Below are 25,348 nucleotides of genomic sequence, written 5' to 3'. Positions count from 1 at the left end.
TGAAACCGTTCTGCTTTGGAGCGAACAGGATATCAAATATCGATACAAACTTGTAGTAACCGGACCGAAGATTTAGCCGAGACAAGCATGAAAGGAGAGATCCAAGAAACTAGAACACGAAGAATACGATACTAGTGGGAAGTGGATTCAATGGCTGCCTGTACAAATTTCTTTTCTCCAAGGATCAGAAACAGACCCACTCAAGGACGGTCCTCTAGGTCCGGGCTGGGAAAGAACTAAACCCGAATTCCAGCAACAGACAGGACAACACACACCACGGGTGCTTAATAGCGCTCAACCAACTCGACCGCACTCGCCCTCTAAGTCGGTTCAGAGAAAGGGGCAGCATCACCACCTCCCGAGTCTTACTACCTCCTCCAACCACAAAGTATTCCTCCGAGCTCCAAGAAACCAAAGAACCTCCACAACCCATCACGTTTAATCCTGCAATTCCAATCCAGACTAACAAGCAACGCCAACACCAACAACAAAGGAGGGCAGATGAGCAAAATTAATGCATCACTCAGTAGCTAACCACCTAAACTTGACTCGATGGAGCGACAGATATGACCCTATCGCAACCAGTCCGAGGTCCCGAGACCTCTAACTTAGGCAACGCGTACCCGATTTGCTTTTGTAGGCAGAGGCCAAAGCGACATTTACTTTCACCCGCGAGAAGAGCCAGACGTAGGGAGAGGAAACGTTTGCTTTGGTGTTGAGGAGGATGAAGCGGCGGCACAGTCGCTAGAGGCACCGCGTCGCAAATCCCGCTCAGCTTCGACAAGTCAAAGCAAGCCATCTGAGAAGACGACGAACCGAAACAAAGTCACGTCACCCACAGATCTTCACGCCGGAGATGGATTTGGATGTGACGGGGTCGGCAAGAGCCCTCTCACAGCGCCGAGCGGCACTGGAGAGGCGATCGGAGCAAAGAAAAAGGAGGCGCGAGGGAGACGCGAAGTTAGGGTTGAGAGAAAATTTTTGGGGGCGCGTGAAAAAAAAAAAAAAAAAAAAAGAGTCTATAGTTTGCATCTATATATATAAAGAGTCATATATGTTTGTCGATTTGATCGTGGATCCGTCTTTTTTGGTGTATGGCACTTGGTTTATTGCATCTTCGTATAGTTGAGATAGTCAATGAGTAATAATTGTCTGCTGACTATATTCTTACAGTTTGTATTTGTGTGTTTATTCGCACTAGTTACACGTTTATATCCACTAAACAACTTTTAATCTTGAGCGGGATTTCCACCTTTGATAGCTGTCTTCGAGTATACAAATAGTCATCGTTATTATAAAATGTTACATAGATTCAGGTATGTCACGTGTGAAACATATATTATAATGGCCCGTGCTAGGATTCATTTGTATTCTGACTAAAATTGATTATGTAGGATTACTAGTTTTTTCTCGGTCAAATTTGTAATGTAAAAACAATAACGTTCATTGACCAGTACAATGGCTCGTTGCTAAAAATAAAGAATAATTATTCTCTTACACGGAACACTTCGGTCTTGACTAATGTACCCAAAAAATCAATGTCAGAATAAATGGGTGTCATTCGAAGGCCTTCTAGTTTTACCTTCCACGTCAAAAACTCGAAACTATTTGACTTGTTGAACGTATGTTTAATGATCAGTAAAGTTAGAAAACGTAAATGTCATGATATCTACGTAGAACTATCAAATTATAAATGAACAGAATTGCTTCTTGATCAAAAAAAAAATGAAAAGAATTGCGACTTGTGAACAAAATAAAGGAAATCAATTAGGTGCAAATAATTAACCACTGATTGAGAAGAGGGAAAAGGAGAAATGTCACAAACAAAGATGAAGATATCACCTCCTTTTCAGAGAGTAACGAAAGCGTCTTTCTTTCTGTTTTCCTTATTTTCTTCAATATCTCCTTAACTTTCGGTTTATTTTGTAACATTACATATTTTTTACTTTCAATAAAGACAAGCCAACGTGTAAATGAAAATGACATGACTTATGATCATAACTCAAGTTGTAGTATTCTAGTATGCAATATTCCGTATTATGAGGTTTTCCTACTCATGGCTCTCTAACTCTTTCTCCTCTAACCAGTTTTAAGGTTTTTTTAAACCAAGAAACGTGTAGTCTTCAGCGACCGGATAACCCGCCTAACAAATCGTTACAAAATCCAAAAAATAAAATAAAATTTCGTGATCAGAAAATACAACATCTCCGCTTATAGGGGTGGGCGTTCGGGTACCCGTTCGGGTTCGGTTCGGGTATTTCGGATTTTCGGGTATTTCGGTATAGAGGTGTAGAACCCGTTCGGGTATTTCTGTACTTCGGGTCGGGTTCGGGTATTTTAAGTTCGGTTTCGGTTATTTCGGATCGGGTTCGGATATTTAGATTTTGAAGAAAAAAAAATGAAAATTTTCATTTCTCAAATTTCTTGTATTTAAATATATAACTTTTCACTTAACTATTTTTTATTTTTAATAGATTGCATGGTTAATATATTTGGACATAACATTTTCAAACTAAAAAGACATTAATTTGGTTATTGTTTTTAAATTTTGGATGTAACTTTTTGTTAATTGCTGAAATAAGAAGTTTGACATGCATTTTAATCGAATAGCAAATCATCTTCTACGTAATTGTATGTATATCATATGAATTTAAAGTATGTGTAGTATCAATATAAATATTTTATATAAAATGAAAGATGTAAACTATAAATATAAGATTAATTATCATATGTTCGGTTATTTTCGGATATCCATTCGGGTTCGGATATTACCCGTTCGGGTTCGGATATCCAATCTCTCCTAATTCAATACCCGTTCGGATATTTTGCTACTTCGGTTCGGATTTCGGTTCGGATTTTTCGGATCGGGTTCGGGTGCCACTTCGGATTTCGGGTAAAATGCCCACCCCGGACCGCTTAGGTACATTCATTTTTTCAACATAATAGTGAATTTAAATGTTTTCTTGAATAGTCTTACGTGCATTCAACTGCATCAGATGCTTTTGATATTTAGAGGAGCGGGGGACAATCCAATAAGTGTGAGAGGTGACATATGAAATGGCCTGAGCGGAGACATGTGCAAAAAGAAAGAAAGCCTTTGCCAATTGTCAGAGTCTTTGTGGACAAGGGAATCAGATTCATTTTCATTATGAACCTTCTTTTTCTCTGTGGTAGACTGGTAGGCATTAGAATGAGTGTATATCAAAAATTCAATCTATAATATAGTTTCAACAAAATAAGACGACTACCACTAATTAATTTCTCACCGCTAAACGATCATCAGGCTGTATATTTAGGGCAACCTCAAAGGCAGAGAGAGAGTATAGAGAAAGCAACGATTGGGCATTTTCTGTTTGATTAGAGTTAACTCGAGTAACATGTCTACTAAATATCAATATATGTTACATGCTTACATAAGATCGGCAGGTAGTGGAAAAAGCCATGTCCCTTTTTGTCTCAAAAGGTCTTAAGTGGTGTATAGTGACGCACATATCTTTTCTTTTATAACTGTTCAATCATTGTGGAGTACTATATAGTTGAACAGTTGTTTTATATAATAACCAAGAAACATGGTTACATTCATTTTCTTCATTTCTCTTCTATTTTAAACTAATATAAACCAGTGTTCAAACTTATTATCAGATGTAATAGTCAACGTTAAGAAAGTAGATGAAGAAGTGTACATAAAACAATAGTCAATTGGGAGGACGCATAGCATGTTCGACCGTCATAGGCTGATTCTATTTCATTTTGAATTCGGTTTATTTGTATAGTTATGGCCTAATCTTCTCTTCTCTCTCTCTTTTTTTTCCTTTGTTGGAACAAAAAATTATGTTAAATCGTGGTGTCAAACCCGACTCTGGAAAGGCTCAAAAAATTTGTACTGAAAACACAATTTTAAAAAATAAGTTTACTAAATATTAATTTTAAAAGGTAAAAGTGTTACTAGAACTTACTAGAAAGATTCGAACTCTATCTATTGCCTAAAACTTTGATGGGCCTTTTTAAACTTGTTATCATTTAACCATTCATGGGCCGTTTTGAAATAAGTGACTGTCAAATGCTTTGATTTTTCTATTATTTTTTACTGTTGACTTTTTAGGGTTGAAAATTCGAATGCGAACAAGACCGCCAGTTTTCTCTATGTTCACACTGTCTCCAACAAATCATTCCATCGAAACTCGTAACCACAATTTTCAAAATACTCTTTCATACTGTTTCCCTGTGTAGTTGATAAATCAACATTTCTCCAAATCCAGATGGATCCTTACACAGAAACTGGATCAGTGAATCTTGATTCATCCTTGTGGCCACATGCTTCTAAGTCATTACCAGAACTCTTAACAGGTATAGACAGATCCTTTCTCTGTGTTTTCCACCTTGTCTTAATCGGTTATGTGTGTTTCTGTGTATACAACCCTTTTTTTTGTTTTTTTTTGCATCTACAGAGATATGTCAGAAAGCTCAAAAAATGCTCAAACTGATCAAAGATGGTCAACCTGAGTCAACAGATATTTTTCTTACCTTTTATCAGTCTCTTGGTGAGTCTTACAATCATCTGAACCAAGAGCTCCTCAACGGCTTCCTCAATTTTGATATTAAACCTTCATCTTCAGACAAAAACAGTGTCTCTTTTAGATCTGATAGCTCTCCTTCTCTGGAGTTTGATTTGGTGTCAGGAGTCTCTTACTCATCTCTTAAGCTGAATGATGAGGCTGAGAAGAAGGACCAGTCTGCATATATGCTTGCTGATTTCTTCAGTGACGAGCTTAGGACTGCACTGAGAGATCTAGAAGAGAGAAACACACTGGTGGGCGAGTTAGAGAGCAAGCTATCTGATTCAAACGACAAAATCAAGACTCTAGAACGCGAGCTCGACGAGTGCCATGAGCTTCTAGAGGTATCAGAAGTCGAGGTTTCGAAACTGAATGAAATGTTGACCGAGAAAGCCGACAATGGTGCTGACTTGTTGTTAAATACCCTGAGAGCAGAGCTGAGGTCGAGAGATGTTCAGATCGAGCAAATGGAGGAGTATTTGAACCAGGTGTGTGTCAAAGACACTGAGCTTCTGTCTGATGATGAGTCGGGAACCAACAAGAGTGTCGTGGAAGAATTGAAAAGTAGAGTTGAAGAGCTGGAGAATCAAGTGGAGAAGCAGAGTGATGTGATATCAGAAAGAGAGGAAGAGAAACGGGAAGCTATAAGAGAGCTCTGTTTCTCTCTTGATCATTACAAGAGCAGATACACTGAACTTGTAATATCACTTTCAGGCAATAACTAACAAGGTTTCTATTAAGATCTAATTTCATAATATAAAAGTCGCATTTAGCTTCTGACTAGTTCAAGTTAGGGAAGTTAACAAGCAAATTACATAAATATTCCAATATGATTACCACACCATAGCCTTTTTTTTTACTGTTTTTATATAAAAAATTAATAAGAAAAAAAAGAGTTAATCACTAATATAATAACCACACAATAATTAAAAAAAGAAAAAAACAAGTCAAACAAATCTAACCAACTTTTTAAAGATCACCATGCAAGACACACATTACTAGTTACATTATTCTATCTATAAATTAGACTTCCGATAAAAATTTCAACCATCAAACTAGTAAACGTAACTTTTTTTTATAAAAAAATACTCATAATCCTATTTGCATTTGTAAAATATCACAAAGAACAATGTCTTCATCAAAGCTCGCTATCTTTTGCATCATTATGATTACCCTACTTCCTTTTCATGAATGTATGTATTTGTACTAGTTTTCCTTTGTTCGTTATCTATCTCTATTACTATTGCAATCACATCAAGATACCCAAATGATAATGTTGTTACTCTTTTTGTTTATATAGTCGTTGATGGCCAAGGTCTTAAAGCAAGAAATGCACCTCCCCGATATTGCCAGGAACGCAACTTTTGTGACGCCCTAACTGTCATATGTTATGTATGTAACACCGGAATTTATAAAAAAAGGGTCTACACGAGCAAAAAAATATGTACTGAGGTGTGCAAGCCATAATTTATCTCGAGACATGCGAATAACACTGAATAAACGTGCATTTTAATGCCTAATTTATCTACTTCCGTTTTCCATTATAATATCGTACAGATATATTTTTTATTTTATAAACGAAAAATGATTGATGATTACATGAAGTATTGGTCATCACATGATTAACCATTCAAACAAAAGTAATGTATATTTAGCTACACAAAGTATATGTTATACATGGCAACATATCTCAGTTTAATGATGTTATGTATTTAACATCACGAGTTTAATTTCACTCATCCAAAAATGATGTAGATTTCAAAGACCGTTTAAATCTCCTGTTTTATAATTAAAATATGACGTACCTGAAGGTAATTTAACTAAAATTAGATTTTGATTCGCGTTCTAAAACCGTAAGAATATTTTTAACAAAATATAATTTAAAAAATCAATATGTTTTATATTTGATAAGTAGTGTTTTAACATTTTTATATTAGTATATTTGAAAACTATATAATTATATTATTTTAATTTTATTAAAGAAAAAATGATTGTTGACTACATGAAGTATTGATTATCACATAGTTAACCATGCAAACTAAAATAATGAATACCTAACTACACAAAGTATATATTATACATGAAAACATCCCTCATCTTAATGATGTTATGTAGTTAACATCACGGATTTAATTTCATTGATCCAAAAACTAATGTGGATATCAGAGACCGTTTAATATCTCTTTCCATCAATTAAAATATTACTGACCCGACTGTAGGTTAACTAAAATTAGATTTTAACCCGCGTTTAAAAAGCGTAATAAAAACTAATACGTATCCAAAATACACTTAAGATATTATTTCCAATGTTTTTCATTTTATGAGGGCTTGAGTTTTTGCTTTATGCTTTCATTTGGTTTTCTTTCTATCAATAACTATGTTTATCTTTCGTTTGATTTTGAATGATCATGTTTGATGTTTTTTTATTATTTATGAATCGATTTTACTTATGTTTTGATTACAAAGTAGGTACAAATCAAGTACTTTTAAAACAGGGAACATATTTTACTTATGTTTTGGTTAGTATAAATCAAGTAATTTTAAATCGAAGAATCGATTGGGACCTGAACCCGAAAGTACATCGGATTGTACCGGTTCTTTGAAGATTTACTAACCCCAACCCGAACCGGTCCCGAACCAAACTTTCATATAATCCAAATGTGGCTGTTTTTGATAAACCTAAAAAACCGAAATCCGATTGGACAAAACCAAAACCCAATTGGGACCCCGAATGCCCGTGCCCTATGAGTGTATTCTTAATGTTTGACGAACTTTTAGATAATCCTAATTTTCAATTTTTATTTTTGCTGGAAATTTTTGTGACTTAAGGTATATACTCAAACTTTCTTATTCTTTTTTTACGGCAAGATATATATTTAAATTTTACTAGTGGTATTCCGGCGCTACGCGCCGGGTTCGTATGTTTTATTCTTACATGAATATACAATTCATGTTATGGTCGTAGTAAAGAATATATGTTCAAAAATATGAAAATATGTTAAAAGAAAATGATATTTTCTCGATCTTTTTTGACAGTAGTTAGCGACTATTGTGTATTACTTTATTTTTTAGTTGGTTAGTTCAAAGTGGAATAGCATAAATGATTGTGACTAACCGATTCAATAAAAGTAGAATAAAAAGCTGATAGTCGTAACAAAGTTAATTTACTTGAAATTTAAACATATAGTAAAGTGGATGTTTTATTTAGAGAACATAGTTATAATGTTAAGTACCATGTGGACAGTATATAGAAAGAACAACATCTGAAATTTTATTTTAGAGACGAATATGAACTTTTGTACCAAAAGTAAGGTAGTTAGGCTCATTTTTATCAGTAATCTGTATGGAAAGCTTTCTGAAATTTATTGTTTTTAACTCTGATTTTGTTTTCCATATTGGATTCAAACAACAAAGCAAGTTCAAATGTATCATCCTAAGAACAACAACACAAAGACAAATATGAGAGATACTAAGTATAATTTATTAACACATTTTTTTAACTATACCACTATTTAATTAGTATAACTGTTTACTTTTGGGGGCAATCGGTCATTTGAAAATGTAATTGTGGTAGTAGCAATCCATTTCAAGGAAAAGCAAAAACAAAATTAAGAATTTTAAAAACATACTTTACACGCCGTTTCTAAATATGTGAACTCCACGAGAAAATACATGTGAAATCGTATAGTAGAATAGAATCATAGATGTGTTTCCCTCCATATTCGACAGCTTATGTTACTATGAAGCCATTCATCGATGCATTAAAAATTGAAATTATGGTCCCAAGTAAAAAAACATAGGTTGTTTTCATTGTTGTAATTTTCGAAGAATATAGTGCATGTATCATTTCTTCTGCCACCTTCGGAAGCCTAATATTTGCTCTCAAAATCGGTTATGATTAAGCAACGTTAAGTCTCGCAGTTTCGTTGGGGCTGTTGTATGTGAAGGTAATAGTAAAATTCATTAGTTATGTTATTGTTTCTGGATGTCAGCTTCGTTTTGTTTGATCAAATGTATGATTTCTATTATCTATGTAATTTGTTTTATATATATTTACGCGTTTTCATTTGCATCACCAAGGTTTTTATATTTTATTTTATTTTTATTTTAAATAATATTTTTGGCCCATCATATCTTCAGTTGAAAGTAGAGAAGAACCACTGGAGAAAATCTAATTCTCATAGACAAGAGAGAGAGAGAGAAAGTTTGGTTTTCTCTCTAGAGTCTCTCCCCCCCAAATCTCTTGAAACCCTAGCGCCGTCAACATCTGGGTTCAAATCCGGTGGAGGAGATCGATGGCAAGCTTGCTGTACTGGTCTTCTTCGCCACCCCAGCTTCTTCTTCTTCCTCTCTTTTGCCTCTCTCTCCAATCCTTCTCCTCTCCATCTACTCCGATATGCTTTTCTCCTCTGGACTTCTTCGGCTCGCCGGAGACTTAACAACGGCAAGGCGGGCGTCTGTCAATCCGCTGGAGGAGAAGCGAGGTTTAGCAAGCTGAAGCGATTAGTGGAGCCAGTAGGAGATCTCTCGCGACATAGGGTCTTTTCTTAGATTTGGGTCAGATCTAGGGGTTCACGGTTTGTCGGAAACGGAGAGCGTCGCTGCCTCGCCAGGAGCCTTCCTTACCGTCCTCCAGACCCTCTGTCGTCGTTTTGCTATCCTCTGGTCTGTGTGAGTTCCTCTTCTCTGTTTCCCGCAGGTACACGGTGTAGAGGCCATCGTGGAGGTTTACTCTGTTACTAGATCTGTCTCTTTGCACAGCAGTGCGTATGGTGCTTTTGGTTCTGGTGAGCTCCTCCTCTTCGCAGATCGGCAAGGGATCTTGGGCTGTTCCGTAGTTAAGCCGCCGTGGCGTCTGGAGTTTCTCACCTTCGCCGTAGCTCTCGCCTGATTTGAGAGCTCTGCCTCTCACTGTCCTAAAATCATTTAATTGTTTTATGGCTGCCCAAAGATGTTAGCTGCCTTTCTTTGAGTCTCGTCGAGTCTTCCGACTTGGTCTGTGGCCGGTTTATGCCGTTTCCCTACCGCCTGCTTCCACACCGTGAAGCTCAAGAGTCTCTCAAGGCTTGCTGTTGTTGGTATTCCCGGAGTCGGTAGCGTTGTATGGGCTGATGCAGAGCTTGGTCACCTCTTCCGGCTAATACGATTGCAGCCTCCCGCCCAAGGGGTCCTCTGGTTATCAGTCTTCTTTGAGACCTAATGATTCCTTTTGCAGGTTCCAGATTAAGGTGGTTCAGCCACTACAACTCTTCAAATGTATAAGTGCAAACAACACATCTTTAGTTTTAGCATTAATCTAGTTTACTAGATTAGTCCTATCATGTTCTACAAGCTTTTTTAACTTTTTTTGCGGCTTGTACAACTAAACTAGCTTCTCGAAGCTCTTTGGTTCAGGTTTCACAACTTGTAATCTCTTTCATTACTAGTTAATGATATTAACATTCTTAGCAAAAAAAAAAAAAGTAGAGAAGAACCATGAGGTTCTAGAGATTGGATGTGGATGGCAGACTTTGGCTATAGAAGTTGTGAGAAAACTGGATGCAACTACACTGACATCACAGTATCTAATATGCACAAGAAAAAAAAACTGAAGGAAGCTGGACTTGAGGTCTTGTTTCTTATTTGTATATCTTTGGTATAATGGATCTGGTTTCTTAATTCCAAGACGTCGTAGGACCGCATTACGTTTAGGCTATGTAGAAATATAAATTTTAAATATACGAAGATTTGAGTTTACAATAGACCCATGATCCTTGTTTTTAGCTGTTTTAACAAATTAATAATGTGCTTAGACTGAGTGAAGAGATGAAGAAACTTAGGAATACAAATTAAGAGCTTGCTAAAAACGATAGAAACTACAAAAGTACAACTTTCTCGGACTATTTATATAAAGGTCAAACATTAATACAAAGTTTACACTTCTTCCTTCACGCTTGCTTTCTTGGGATGGTTGTTGGCATTGTAAAACCGTCCAAATCCTTTGAAGGTTTTATTAGCTTCACAAGGTTAGGCCTTGCAATTACCAAATGCATATTCTCAATTGAGAACTTCAGTGTCTGTAAGCAACACAGTTGCTGCTAATCAATTCCATCATCATCGTCTTCCTCTTCCACTATTACTACCATCTTCTCTATGCTCTTTGTTTTCATCATAATCGACTTCTTTGTATTTTTCTTTTTCTTCTCGTTGTTCTTCTCTTCTTAGGTTTGCTTCTTCTCTGATTGGTCTCGTAAGATCCCACCATAGGTTTATTGTTATGATATATTTTCTTTGTGCACAAGGTAGTATGTTGCAGAACTTATAAATTACAATCTCGAGGTATATTTTTCTTCAACCATTAAAATAGAGCACTAACCTGAAAAGAACTCCAACTCCATCATAACTGACTGCACTCTCTTTCGATAAAACAATATTTCTTTAAACACACAGTTTCTCATAAATAATTAAATGATGGAGCAAAGTTAAGCCATTGTATAGACTGGTTAGAGGTTTTGAGTGTTGGGGAGTGCAAAAACACTATCCAACCGTTCATAGCACAGTTAGCTACTCTTTATTATACAAAACAAATTGATTATATTGTCCCATTGAGGAGATGCAGAAGGAAAAAAGGTTTTGTTTTGCAAGAAAATAATAAAAATGAGGCAGAAAGTGTTGTCTGACGTACAATGACAACTATAATCAGTATGGTATACTATGGATGGGGTTAAGCCAAAACTGATCACCTCTGGCCAACTTCGTATCTATATTCATCTTATTTGCAATATATTCTTAATCTTAATAATTGACTTTAAGAAATAAAAAAAATCATGGGATGATAAAGCTAGTAAGCAATATCCGCTGCACCCAGTTCCAATAACAATTGATAGGTACATCAGTTCACGCTTCAGTTGCAAAAGAAAAAAGACACAAAGCAATCATTCAGAGGTGACCGCACAAAAAATATTCTTTTCTGCCAACAATGTCTAGAAAAATTCAAAGCATAAAGACCTTAACAGAGTTGACTGAACCTAATGGCTATAGTTTTATGCGGAAGAGAGGAGATATACATGGTAGTTGTCTGTTCGTATTAGCCAATGCTCATAGCTGCTCGTGGCTGCAGAGTCGAAAAAGCTCAGTGGGAGCATCCTTCTTCGAGTTTGTTGTTTCTGGGAAGGACGTTCTATCGTTGAAACGAATGGAGACTGGGGAGTCAGAGAGTGGGAAAATATTGTTGCTCCGTGTGACCTCAAATCCACTAAGCGAATACACAGAACCTTCACTGAGACGACGCCTGAAAGTATTGAGGCGGCTGGCATGGATCGTCCCTTGGATAAGAGTTGAAGCAAGAGAAGAACATACCAAAAATCAACACAATCTGGGGTCGCAAAATACGTATATAACAATCACAAGTCGACGAGATTACCTTCTCGTCAAGCAGGATCATGTCCACAATCATTAACTCTCGCGCCTTCTATGCTCTCTCTCTCTATATCCTGAAGAACAAACACACAAAGAGTGGCCAATATTAAGCTGAATTAGCATTTACAGTTTACATTTGTCACACTTCAGAAGCTAAAAAGAAGAAATCTCTAACCTCAGATCACACCGTTCGACAGGAGACTTGCCAGAGGGCTGAGCATGTTTCATGGCCATAGCTTTATATTCTTCGACTGAGGTTTTCGATTATGGTTGGACTGAAGGTTTATGAAGGGGGAGACAAAGGGATGTCGAACGATACCATATCTCATTAAATAAGGAGTTAAGAATCGAATTGAATGATTTAGAGTGGATCAACATTAAAACACCGTAACGCCGAGTTGCAGAGACCGATGAATTTCCAGATGGGACGATGAAGGTGATGGAGGAGTGGGCTGTTGTTAGAACGGGCCATTGAAATTATTTTAGGCCCAATCGAATTGGCCTAATAGCAAACGGCATCACGACGCGCGAGAAGCAAGAGAGAGCGTGAGAAACACCGGTCCACTCCCAAACCGCCAAGTGTCCAAAAACGCCCCATCCTCTGTGCTGATATGGCTGCAGGAGGTGAGAGAAAATCCCACTTTATATATATAGATAGATAGATAGATGGGTTTAATTGGTTGACTTCCTGTTTTATAGGAAGTTTTAGGCCTGGGCATTCGGGGTCCCAATCGGGTTTCGGTTTTATCCAATCGGGTTTTGGTTTTTCGGGTTTATCAAAATCAGCCCCATTCGGATTATATGAAAGTTCGGTTCGGGACCGGTTCGGGTTCTATCGGGTTTGGGTCGGGGTTAGTAAATCTTCAAAGAACCGGTACAACCTAATATACTTTCGGGTTCGGGTCCCAATCGGTTTTTCGGTTTAAAAGTACCTGATTTTTACCTATTTTATAACCAAAACATGAGTAAAATCGGTTCTTCGGTTTTAAAATACCTGATTTGTACCTATTTTGTAACCAAAACTTAAGTAAAATTGATTCAAAAATAAGGAACATCAACCGTGATCATTCAAAATCAAACGAAAAGTAAACATATTTACTGATAAAAAGAAAACCAAATAAATAAAAGCATAAAAAGAAAACCAAGTTCTCATGAAATGAGAAACATTGTTTAACGAGAACAAAATCTAAATCTAAATACTTCAAGATTCAACGGCCATCTTTAACCATCAACCTTCATGTAATAGAACCACCAACCTTCATGTAATAGATAAGTATTTTAGATGTTCAATATTTCTTAGTGTATTTTGGATATATATTAAGAATTGAGATCATGTTTGGTACAAGATCTTTTCGAGGGTTTGAATGTTTCGGGTTCTATTGGATATCCATTTAGATTCGGGTTCGGTTCGGATAATACCCATAACCCGAAATACCACAAAACAAGACCCATTCGGTATTTACGTCGGGTTCGGATCGGTTCGGATTCATTTTTATCGGATCGGATTCGGTTCGGATTTTCGGATTCGGTTTATTTGCCCAGCCCTAGGAAGTTTGGTATGTTATTTATTTAAAATCACGTTAGATATGTTCTAATTTAATTTATAAGCTTAGGTTGTTATCTTTTAATAATAATCTAGAAATGATCCAGCATAGACTTTTGAATAGTAGATTTTTATATTGACTCTATTTTAATAAATGGTAAAAGTGACAAGTTAACAAGCAAATTATATAAATAAATATTGTGTTTAGACTGTACACAAGGCATCTGTCACAGAGTGGAGACAGTTAATTTAGTTGAACAGTGAAACCATCTTTATATATTCATCCTTGATATCGTCTTTTAGTTACATAATACTACACAATGGTAAACTAGAAGAAACCCAAACTAGTGAAAAGGAAGACGAGTAAAAGCATTTTCAAAATCACCGAAGTTAAAGCTCAGGAGTCTTCACCGAAGTTAAAGCTCAGGAGTCTTTATCCTTGGATAAGCTCCACGAGAGTTTGCTTATAACATTTTCGTCAACTAACTTGTATTGATGAGACAATTGCCTGTGAATCAACCCGCAACACTTGTCTATTTTCCTTTGATATTTGCTGTACAAAGCCGGTATTGTTACAGATAAGATGGTCCCTGTCCACACCATAAAACCACTGAGTTTTGAAACAGCAAATCTTGTGGTAAACCATTTAAAAAACAAGAACAACAAGCAAATCAAATGGGGTAAGTTACTAATACTAACCGATATAAACAAGAGTGCAGAAGGAAATATAGCTACCAATGGCAGAGAGAAGCCACAGACAAATCACCACCTGCTACACAGAGAGCCACAGTCAAGACTGATCTGTTGTTAACACATCTAATAAAAAGCCCAATGTGAGTTTCATGAAAGGGGTTTGGCTTCATAACCTTGAAGAAGAGGCGAAAATCGTTGCCAACTGTAACATCATGAGCCATTACAAGCAAGTGGTTGAGTTTTACACGGAAGGAAGCTGCAGTACTATTAACCATTTCCTCGGATAGAACAAGCTCTGGTAACGAATCCGTCTGTCTGCTTATACAAGTAGTAATCAGTCACATAAAACAGCAACTAGTTACAGACTGTAGAGTGGTGAGAACTAGTGCGCACCTGTTCCTAAAAGAAGAAACCTGTGCATGGACGAATGATATGATGATCCCAATCAGTAACACATCTGAAGAAACAGATAAGAAAGGCAATCCAGAAAGCTCGAAAGTAAGCCAAGCCGCGGTTGATAAAACGATAACCCCCAAGGAATGGTTTCTTCTCCTCCACAAGAGCAAGTCAGCAGCTGCATGATCAAAGAACAAAGCCATACATAAAAAAAAAAAATGGTCACTTATCTAAGAACTTCACAAAAACAAGGCGAGATATCGAATCCATCTAGTTATCATTCACTAACCTAACTTTCACCTGCCAAAAATTAAATCTTGTACTATAATAAATGCCACAACTTGGTGAAATCAGAAACCCTAAACCCTAATTCTCATCGGAAAACAACCCAATACAGAGAAAGGACTCGCCTTTGCCACCGCCCATGAACTGATGCACCGTAACTTGCCGACCCAGCAATCGATAATCCGACGTTGATCCTCCTCCTTCATTTCTTCCCTCGGAATCGCCTTCGATGTCACTCGAACTGTCCATGTCCACAACCCTCATTCAAGCCAATTCTCCCACTTTCCGAATGCCTTAAGAATCTGCGATCTCGGAGCTTTCTGGGGGTAAGGAAAGTAGATTTGATCGGAGAACGACGAAGGAAGAACCAAATTCAACTTCTCCGCTTCTAGTCAAACTTTCTTCATTTCTTTACACTTTCCTCTCGATTCGTCGTCGTCGTCGTCGTCATCATCATCGTCAGTTCATACTATATTCTTTCCTCGAATAAAACTTTTAAGCTGTCAGAATTAAAAAATAATAATTAAGTAAAGCCTTTGGGCTCACTGGCCCAATATCTCGGCCCATATAATTAAAGCGACACATCCATTAGTCTACGTGTCACGACTGTTACTTTACAACTATGTGACAAACAGTGACTCTCTCTCTCTCTCTCTATTATTAGGCATTGGGCTCACTGGCCCAATTTCTCGGCCCATCTACGTGTCATGACTGTTACTTTATCACTAATGCGACAAACAGTGACTCTCTCTCTCTCTCTATTATTAGGCATTTCATCATCTATCAACAATGGCGATTCGTTCTGTATTGAGCAGAAGAACCCTATCCAGCCTAAAGGAGTCGTCTTCTAAGCTTCTGGGACTCAGAGGAATCCAGACCTTCACGCTTCCTGATCTACCCTATGATTACAGCGCGCTGGAGCCGGCGATAAGCGGCGAGATTATGCAGATTCATCACCAGAAGCATCACCAGACTTACGTCACTAATTACAACAATGCCCTCGAGCAGCTTGATCAGGCCGTGAACAAGGGAGACGCTTCAACTGTTGTCAAGCTTCATAGCGCCATCAAGTTCAACGGCGGAGGTGCTTTTTTGACTTTTTCTTCTTTTATTTCCGATCTCGAAGTTGTTGTGTTCTGTCGGGTTGTTTGTGATTGGTCGGATTGAAGATTAGGGTGTCATAAAAGTTACCGCCTTTTGATTTTTATCTGTTTCCTCAATGGGGAAAGGAATGTTTTTTTTTTTTGTTCTTGAACTCATATGGTTTTATATTTGTTGTTGCAGGTCATGTGAACCATTCGATTTTCTGGAAGAATCTTGCTCCTGTCAATGTGAGTTTGTGTTTTAAGAGTTTCTTTCTGTTTATTACTGTTTAAATGTTTTGTGCTTAATGTTGTGTGTGTGTGTGTGTGTTTTGTAACGTATAACAGCAAGGTGGTGGAGAGCCACCGAAGGGAGCACTTGGTGGAGCTATTGACACTCACTTTGGCTCTCTTGAAGGTTTGGTGAAAAAGATGAGTGCTGAAGGTGCTGCTCTTCAAGGCTCAGGCTGGGTGGTTAGTATTCTTGTTTCACCTTTTCTTATGTTACATTGCTGGCTTTGTTGCTTCACTTATAATCTTTTTTCTTCTACTATTGATTCCAGTGGCTCGGTTTAGACAAAGAACTTAAGAAGCTTGTGGTTGACACAACCGCCAATCAGGTACATATACAAGATACCGATTTGTTTAGAAGGTTTTTGATTTGCCCACGATCTTAATATTTAAATAGATGTGGTTTTGGGGAATTAAAGAAAATGACTGTTTGATCTCTCAGGATCCACTTGTGACAAAAGGAGGAAGCTTGGTTCCTCTGGTGGGTATAGATGTTTGGGAGCATGCCTACTACTTGCAGGTAACAACACTTGTTATCCCTTAAAAGTAGTGAGTTAGCTTATAGGATTACGAATTTAAATCAACTATTTAATCACTATTTTAATTCTTGCAGTACAAGAATGTGAGGCCGGATTATCTGAAGAACGTGTGGAAAGTTATCAACTGGAAATACGCTAGCGAAGTTTATGAGAGTGAATGCAAGTGAGTTCGTTACAGGATAACAACATAAAGGGGGGACACAGTTCCCGGCTCGGCTTTGTTTTTATAAGGTTGTCTGAAACAAACTTTACGATGTATCTCTTTTGTCTTTGAGTTGGCTCAATGACTATGGTTGCAATAATACACGTTGTTTTCCAAAATGAAGTTTGTCAAGTGAAGTTTGATACTTGGAATTGACTCATCTTACAAGAGTTTATTTTCTCTACATACGTTGTAATAAATCAAAAGGTGGAAAGCAAAACTGTAAATTTTTTAAGTATGTTGCTCATAATGAGTCTGATCATGGCTCAAACTCAAGTAGACGCGAGGAACTGCTGTCCGTCCAGTACGGAGTAGATGTGCATCACTTAAACATAAACATTAAATGTGGTTAATCATTTGATCGTGATGATTGAGGTCTTTTAGACTTCAATGATCTCTCTAATTAACTACTAGTACTATATAACCTATTGACTCTATGTGACCTAGATATCAGATTGTGTGACTATAATAAGGTATTGCAGTTAATATTCACGTTTGTAATGATCTGTGTTTACCATAAAACGCGCTAAGTCAATTTGCATATTCTGCACTAACTTCATTCTTTACGCCTTGGGGCCCCTTCTGATTTTTATATTGTAGGCTTGTAGCATAAGGTTTGAGCTCCTTCTTGGAACCAACATACAGCTACCCCGAAACTACATATTTTCAATTAAAATGTCATGTTTGGCTCAACTTTATATGCGCGTTTATCAACGGCCTTTTTTGGTCAAATAATCAATAGGAAATGTAAAGCTGATTAATATTTATCAAAAAAATATTGCTAGATCCATACAAGATTACAATCTAACACTCTTGATCATTTCAATTCAAAAAGACCAGACAAAATCTAAAACTCTCTACTGTAATATCTGAATTTAACATTTACAGGATTTTCTATTCAAAAGTATTGTCAAAGAATAGGAAAAGAATAATTCGGACAGGAAAAATCAACAAGATCAGACAAAGAACATCATCGAATTAAGTCTTGACGTCATGACTTTTCTTGCTGGGCCCAGACGCTGGACGGCCACCTTTGGGAAGAGCATTCAACACCAACGAGCCAAACTTTCCGGTGAATACTTTAGGCATAAAAGAATATTCTGTTTTTATCTCCATCGCCTCGCCTCCGCAGCCCACCACCGCCTTGGTATCAGGAGTTATCTCTCCGGATACGATGACCGGAAGAAACTCTCCTGGTAAGATTCTTGCGGTCGATAGAGAGACCGAGATGAGGAGGAGAATCAATAGCAAAGATCTGCAGCTTTTTACCATTTTTACAAAAAAATTGTTGTGGGTGAAAGAGATTTTGTTGTTATTGTAACGAGTCTGCTTTGTTTGAGATATGAAGTGGGTGAAAGATCAAAGAGAGTGTTTAGCGCATATATAGACAGAGTGTTTGAGCAGAGAAAAGTCAATGAGAGTTGGAAAACTTACGCGGCAAGTGTCGGGGACTCGACAAGAAGAGTTGAAAGATGAAGCAGTCCCTTTCGAGTTTACGGTCCAACTAAAATATCATTTTATTATTATTTGTTTATTTTGAGTTTTATCCTTTTTAAAATTATAAATAAAGGTATAATAGCTGAATTAAGCATACAATAAATGATTTGGTTAACAATTTAAAATAGTTAATACACGACAAAAAAAAATCTAGGAATACATACAAGCTCATAAATATTTTAAATTTACGTTAACGATGTTTTTATAGTGCATGTTTTATATTGAAAGTTTGAATAACATTCACGAGTTTCACCACCGGTTATAATATTAACAAGAATGTGGGACCGTATATTTTGTCGTATGGGATTATCAACTATACAGTCATTTTCATATGAGTAAAAACAATAGTAGTAAAGGTCTTCAAAACTATATCTGTCCATTTAAATCAATGCAACAAATATTAAATAAAAACAAATTGAAAGGAGATAATCATGCACTTTATTTCATGAATGGAGAATCCAACTACTACCATTAAAGGCCGAAGCACCGGCACTTTTGACCGCGTACTTCTTCTTGTTCCCCAAGCCTCCCCCACACGATCACACTCTCACCGTCACACGCATCAAGTACACATATACATGCTGACATGCACTGACATTGTGACACATACTATTAACGTCATAACGTGTGTGTGAACATGCAGCTTTTGTCTCCTTCATTAGCTCAGCCAAATTTGAACTTTGGTTGCAGATAACACGAATCTCTTTTATTGTATATTGCGGTGGAATTTTGTTGACTTTATGGACTTTTTGATAAAGTTATTTGACTTTATGGTTGTTCTTGCTCAAGATATAGTTAAAATACGACTTTTTGAGCGTAGAATTTAGAAAGCAGACATATTTACATTGATAGATTCTGAAACCAAGTTTGTATGTGGTCGTTGGCCCAAAAAGCATATATAGCATGGGTCCATAGGCCAAGAATATAGAAACCCCAGACTAATTCATAAGTCAGAAATAGAACACTTATTTACATGAGCCAATGTCTGCTATATGTAAATTCTCCCAATATCCCATCACTAATTTTGTTGAAAAAGTGTTATGATTACTATAAAATACTTCTTTAAAATCCAGAATAACGTGTGAATTTTGGTAAACTTAAGAACATTTAGTGCAAAGTCTTGAGACCAATGCCTCATGCTTTGTAAACGTTGAGAAGAAAACAACCACAGGGGTTTTGTAGTCATAAGTAGCTTTACAATATACAAAAAGTAGATTTTTTTTATTCCGAAGCCATACATAAGCTCTACAGATCTTCAGGTTCCACGGTTGGCCCTAACACGTTCTTGAATCAATTTCCTCTCCCAATCTGCAATATCCTCAAATGCGTTCTCAGGGAGATTCTCAAATGGCTCTTTCCACGGATCATTCTTGGCCAGATCATATGTAGCCCCACGTATAGCTCCTTTGTTAGGCCCACATGGACGCTTTGACACAAATGCGTCATAAGCCGTGTTCAGCTGTTTCGAAACACACAGAATCAGATCACTAAAAAAACTTTCTTGGAAGTGAAGTTGAGTAAGAGGATATTAACTTACGTTCATGCCACAGAACCAATACATATAAGCAATAGAAACCGCAGGAGCTCTTCCCAATCCAGCTGTACAATGCACGTAAACTCTTCCTTTACCTTCCGACACCGCCCATTCCAAAGAAGACACAGCTTTCGGAAGCTGGCTTCTCAACGAGAGTGGATCAAAGTCTTTAGCCTAATCATAAACAAGAAACCAAACTGATTAAACATTTAGCATCACAGGTTGAAAACATTGGGAAATGCATCTCTTACAGGCCTTCTCATGTGACGGATTCCAAGCTCTTTACATCTTTTGACAATGGAGTCAAGATCGATTCCCCAATACTCAACGTCCTTGTCTTGTTGCAAGTTGAGTATGTAAGCAACGTTCTCTTCTTTCTTCAAGTGGTCTATATCCTCAGGCTTCTGTGGCTGTGACCCAACGATCAGTTCGTCTCTTATCAATGTATAGTTCATGCCTTAAAAGAACAGATCAAAGACCCAACAAAAAAAAAAAAAAATTTTTAGAAACATTCTCACATCCATAGTTAGAAACACTTTCCAAAATAACATTACGACCAATGTAGTATAGTTTTGTCCTAATCTAAGGTTAAGAAACCATAACCTCCAAAACGGCAGCTTTAGTCTAACTAAACTTACTATTAGTTATACTACAAGACTTAATCACAGAGTCAAAGGAACAGTCTTTATTACTGATAAACAACAAACTAACTAGATCGTGTCTGAAAGTCATATTCGTACCGAGATCATGATGATATTCATATGGGCTCCTCATTAGTCTCTTCATAGCTGTATTGTAATCTTCCATCTTGTTCTTGGAGCTGAGAGAAACCCCATTCGTTCCTGGGTTCTCCTCAGCTCCATTACTCCCTGAGATTTTGCAGGAAACTCCCAGATTTCTCGGGAATCTTTTTGGATCAATCGATGGTTTGTTAATCGAATTGAGCCGGAAAGATTTATCATTTTCTTTGTAGTGATTCGTAAGGGAGAAAATACAGCTCTTGCTTCCAGCGAAACTCATCGTTTCCTTCTCTCTCACTCACTCTCTATCACTTGTTCTGCTTCTCTGATGCGACATTGGTATCTGCAGCAGAATATCACGTTTTACAATAATGGTCACACAAACCTTTCGCACGGACGATAACGATGTTTTGTTACTATTGGGCCTTTTTCTTTTATGGGCTTTTAATATTAGATTCTGGCCCATTAGATAAGCCTGATTGGCATGTAAATTTAAATTTCCTCCTGATTCACAGGTTGAATTTTTTTTAAAGCGTGTGTTTGCTTGGTTAGAAGAGTTAACAGCTAAGTGAAATGTGAATAATGAACCTTAATCTGACTCTATTCAATTTGTGTGTTTTTGCAAAGGTGCTTCTGCGAGTACTAAATCATAACTGTGTGATCACACACACACACACGTCATTTTGGTTCTGTCAAATATTGAGGTGTTATGCTTTTGTTACCAGCTTTTGCGAGTCATCATATCATATGAGTAACGTATTCATCCCTTGGTTTTTTGCTTCTGTTCTGAATTGAACCTGCCACTGACCAAGGTTTCTCCCTTCTCAATGAAGTTCTTGTTAGATTTGAGTTGTGATTATACGCCTAATACTAGTACTCACTAGTATTCATATATGAATGTTTTTCTTGGGAGGTCAGTATTCATATATGAATGTTTGATTTTGTTACCATTGGAGTAACCAAAACTAACCATTTCAAAAACCAAACTCAACTTTCCATTACATAACTTTCAAAACTAACTATTGGAGTATTCATATACAGTATTTATTTCTGTCCTATCCTAATATATAATTTTCTTTCTGAACATGAAAAGTCTTGTCGAGATTATTTTCCCCCCATTTTTACAATTTTCCATTTAAAAATCTACAAGAGATACAAATAAACAATCACTCAGTTGTACAAATCAATAGAAACAAAAATGTGAAACATACGAATTTTTAAAGAAAATAACTAAACGGACGTATGAGTCTCGCTAATTTTGGCAACTCCATTGCTGTTATCCTCTTCTTCAACTTTCCTTTTCAAAAACCCCAATCTCACCATCCCTTCCTCTCCCCAATCCCACAGATGCAACACCACATACGTCCCTATCCCTCCGATCAACCCGTACGCCACCGAGTACGTCAACGGCATCATAATCATCGTCACGAACGCCGGAATCGCCTCCCTCATATCCCCCCACTCTATCTCCGTCACCGACTTCATCATCATCACCCCCACCAGTATCAACGGCGGCCCGACCGCCCACGCCGGAATCGAAGCCAGCAGTGGCGTGAAGAACATCGCCAGGAAGAAATAAACCGCCACCGTGATCGCCGTCAGCCCCGTCCTCCCTCCCTCCCGTATCCCCGTCGAGGACTCTATAAACACCGTCACGGGGGACGTTCCTAAAAGCGATCCGATCACGATCGCCGACGCGTCGGACATGAACGCGAAGTACTGCCCCTCGAAGTCTCCCTTCTCGTCGACGAATCCGGCGAACCTCGCCATGGAGTAGAGCGTCCCCGTCGTGTCCAAAATGTCCACGTAGAGGAAAGTCACTAACGCTTCCCAGAAATGCCCTTTGCTTATCCCCGAGAAGCTCAACGCTCCCGCCGTGTGTTTGATGACGTGGACGTCAACGACCTTTTTGAAATACTCGTGAGCCGCGTCTCCCGCGGGGGAGTTGGGAAACGCCGTTACCTCGGTGTTACGGAACCACGAAACGGCCGTTACGAAGACGATCCCGTAGATCATCGCTCCTTTCACGTTCTTCACCAGACAGTAGGCGATGATCACGAACCCGACGATGCCTAGCCAGAAGGTTGGACTCTCCATGCGTCCGTGGAGGCACATGATATCTCCCGAAACGGCTCCTCCGGGGATCAAAGTAACGGTTCCGTTAGCGGACGTTATAACGGGAGCTAGAGAAGCTCGTGAGGTGGTTGGACACGCGGCGAGAGTGACGAGAGTGGAAGGGCTGTAACCGACTAAACCGAGTCCTTGATTGTTCTGTAAACCGATGAAGGCGAGGAAGAGTCCGATTCCGGCGGAGGAGCTGATTCGGACCGGTTTAGGGACGAGTTTCGCTAGCTTCGCTCTGAAGCCTATGGCGGAGATGAAGAGGAATATTAACCCTTCGATGAAAACCGCGGCGAGAGCGGTTTGGTACGAGATTGAACCGGATCCGTGGAAACCGACGACGGTGTAAGCGAAGTACGCGTTGGTTCCCATCCCCGGAGCTAGCGCTAGAGGGAGATTCGCCATCAGTCCCATGATCACGCACCCGATCAGAGACGCCGCCACGGTGGCGACGATCAGATCCTTTCGGATTCCTTCCACGCACGATGCGTAACCGGGGTTAACCGGATCGAATTTACAGGTTACGTCCGGTTGGATCAGTCGGAGAACCGGTCCGGTACACTGGGAAGGTGGGATCGTTGGGTTTGAGCAGAGGGGAACACAGTCGGAGACAGAGCATGTGCCGCCGGAGTCAGATAAGATGGAGGCGTTCACGGCGAGTATGTAAGCCATGGTGAGGAAAGTCGCCGTGCCGGCGCGGAGCTCCGTCGTGAAAGTTGAATTCCGTTCGGAGAGTTTGAACCGTTTGCCAACTCGGCTTGAACCGACGTAAGTGTTGAGTCGGTTTGGTAGCGTGGGCTTGGTTCTAGTACTAGAAGGTAGTTCTTGCTCCATTAGAAAGAGATCACAAGAGAAATGCGAAATACAACTTTTTTTTTTGTTTTCCTGGTTTTGTAATTTAGTGAAGCGAACAGGGTTGCTTATATATATAAGTACATATCATCACTGTATATATGAGAGAGAGAGAGAGAGAGTTAGTTTATGGATATGATTAGAGAAACAAGAAAGATTCTAGTAAAGATGAAGGGGATCTTTAGAAGTATCTTCTCATGCAACCATGTGTCCACGTTTCTTCGTTATGCCCCTTTTATTCTAGTTTTGTAATATAATCTTTTTTTTTTTTGCAAAAAATAAATAAAAAAATAAGTGACAAAAAAAGTAATATAATCTTTTTTATTGATGATTTTTTGTGATTAGAAATGAAACGAATCAATACTATTAAAAATGAAAGAGTCCTAAAAAATCTACTTATAAAAAGTTGTTGGACCCTTTCATTAATTAACAATATTTTTAGTCTTACCATAATATTTGACTAACAATAAATCACCTAAAATTTTTCTAACAATAATTTATTACACCACATCTTTTTGTACATGACAAAGTTATACAACATACCATACCATTTGCTACACAAAAATGATATATGACATACATATCCATACATGATTCATTTCACTCAATATAAATAAACTTTAATCTAATATAAATAAACTATATCAATCGTTAATCCAACAACTATGTAACATTAGACTACATCCTTTCTATATTTTTGTTCTATATTATGAAAAAGCTCATTCACTATCTCATGTTAATATTCAATCTATACTATTAAATTTACCAAAATCCACCAAGTAAATCATAAGTCTCACGAAGTTCAAAAAAAATATAATTCTTATAAAATGCATACAAAATATAATATTTGGACATAATTAGATATTTGGGCATCGACTCTTCTGGTCAGGTATGGATTGATTCCTTTCGGGTTTAGGTTTTCGGATCCTAAACATTTAGACATAACTAGGTATTTAAAAAATTTCGGTTCGGATTCGGATCGATTCCTTTGGAGTCCGGATCCATAATTTAAATACCTATAACTTTTGGGTATGTAACGGGTCCGAATTGGTTTAAGATTTTTAAAACTCGAAAAACACTTGAAGTACCCGAACACCCAAAAATACTAAAAACATTAAAACACACAAAAAAATACATGAAAACACAAACAAGTACCTGAAAAAAAATACATGAAAACACAAACAAGTACCTGAAAAAAATATTTGAATTCCAAAAAAAACAAAATTTTACATAAATCTGACGTAAGGAATGGAAGATACCTAACTACATTTTCTAATACCCAAAATATTTATAAAAAATTAAAATTTTATGTGAAACTCGAAACTATAATAAAACACTTGGATCCGAAACTTAAGAAACTATTCATAATACTGAAAACATATTCGAAATACCAAATACAAATATGAAATATCCAAATGTAGCTAATATGCACAAACCATGTACTTTGGATACCCAATTGGATCTCGGGTATGACCCATAATCAAACAGAGACAGTGGGTTGAAGAAATAATCAAATATGTACATTGCCCTGAACCCGGACCCAAACCACAACTATATTTCCGGGTCGTTTTTGGTTAGTTTTTCGGATCCGATAAAATGTCCAGGCTTAATAAAAAAAT

The 25,348-nt window shown here is 37.7% G+C and overlaps 5 protein-coding genes across 5 annotated transcripts; 2 read left to right on the top strand and 3 right to left on the bottom strand.

The window, feature by feature from the left end:
* The first annotated feature begins 2,378 nt into the window (after positions 1 to 2,378).
* LOC106454248 (putative leucine-rich repeat-containing protein DDB_G0290503) lies at positions 2,379 to 5,440 on the top strand. The gene is made up of 2 exons (XM_022719824.2): positions 2,379 to 4,347; positions 4,449 to 5,440. The coding sequence occupies exons 1-2, from the start codon at positions 4,260 to 4,262 to the stop codon at positions 5,279 to 5,281; spliced, it is 921 nt and encodes a 306-aa protein (XP_022575545.2). The 5' UTR covers positions 2,379 to 4,259; the 3' UTR covers positions 5,282 to 5,440.
* Positions 5,441 to 13,745: 8,305 nt separating this feature from the next.
* Positions 13,746 to 15,361, bottom strand: LOC106452634 (reticulon-like protein B16). Its single transcript, XM_013894793.3, has 5 exons — positions 14,997 to 15,361; positions 14,584 to 14,764; positions 14,364 to 14,505; positions 14,197 to 14,266; positions 13,746 to 14,087 (listed from the first exon to the last, which is right to left on the bottom strand). The coding sequence occupies exons 1-5, from the start codon at positions 15,133 to 15,135 to the stop codon at positions 13,921 to 13,923; spliced, it is 699 nt and encodes a 232-aa protein (XP_013750247.2). The 5' UTR covers positions 15,136 to 15,361; the 3' UTR covers positions 13,746 to 13,920.
* A 242-nt stretch (positions 15,362 to 15,603) lies between these two features.
* Positions 15,604 to 17,169, top strand: LOC106452637 (superoxide dismutase [Mn] 1, mitochondrial-like). Its single transcript, XM_013894795.3, has 6 exons — positions 15,604 to 15,955; positions 16,156 to 16,202; positions 16,302 to 16,427; positions 16,517 to 16,573; positions 16,687 to 16,764; positions 16,858 to 17,169. Exons 1-6 carry the CDS (start codon positions 15,661 to 15,663, stop codon positions 16,948 to 16,950), a joined length of 696 nt encoding a protein of 231 aa, XP_013750249.2. The 5' UTR covers positions 15,604 to 15,660; the 3' UTR covers positions 16,951 to 17,169.
* A 555-nt stretch (positions 17,170 to 17,724) lies between these two features.
* LOC106452641 (phosphoglucan phosphatase LSF2, chloroplastic) lies at positions 17,725 to 21,135 on the bottom strand. The gene is made up of 4 exons (XM_013894798.3): positions 20,757 to 21,135; positions 20,268 to 20,473; positions 20,020 to 20,190; positions 17,725 to 19,941 (listed from the first exon to the last, which is right to left on the bottom strand). Exons 1-4 carry the CDS (start codon positions 21,034 to 21,036, stop codon positions 19,738 to 19,740), a joined length of 861 nt encoding a protein of 286 aa, XP_013750252.2. The 5' UTR covers positions 21,037 to 21,135; the 3' UTR covers positions 17,725 to 19,737.
* Positions 21,136 to 21,842: 707 nt separating this feature from the next.
* Positions 21,843 to 24,030, bottom strand: LOC106452639 (adenine/guanine permease AZG1). Its single transcript, XM_048779980.1, has one exon. It carries the CDS (start codon positions 23,709 to 23,711, stop codon positions 21,987 to 21,989), a length of 1,725 nt encoding a protein of 574 aa, XP_048635937.1. The 5' UTR covers positions 23,712 to 24,030; the 3' UTR covers positions 21,843 to 21,986.
* Between the last annotated feature and the right edge of the window lie 1,318 nt (positions 24,031 to 25,348).

Source organism: Brassica napus, chromosome A5, assembly GCF_020379485.1.
Source record: "Brassica napus cultivar Da-Ae chromosome A5, Da-Ae, whole genome shotgun sequence".
In the NCBI taxonomy this organism is placed as follows: Eukaryota; Viridiplantae; Streptophyta; class Magnoliopsida; order Brassicales; family Brassicaceae; genus Brassica; species Brassica napus.
Note: the sequence above shows the minus strand (reverse complement) of the source record. Positions and strands in the feature narration are given on the sequence as shown.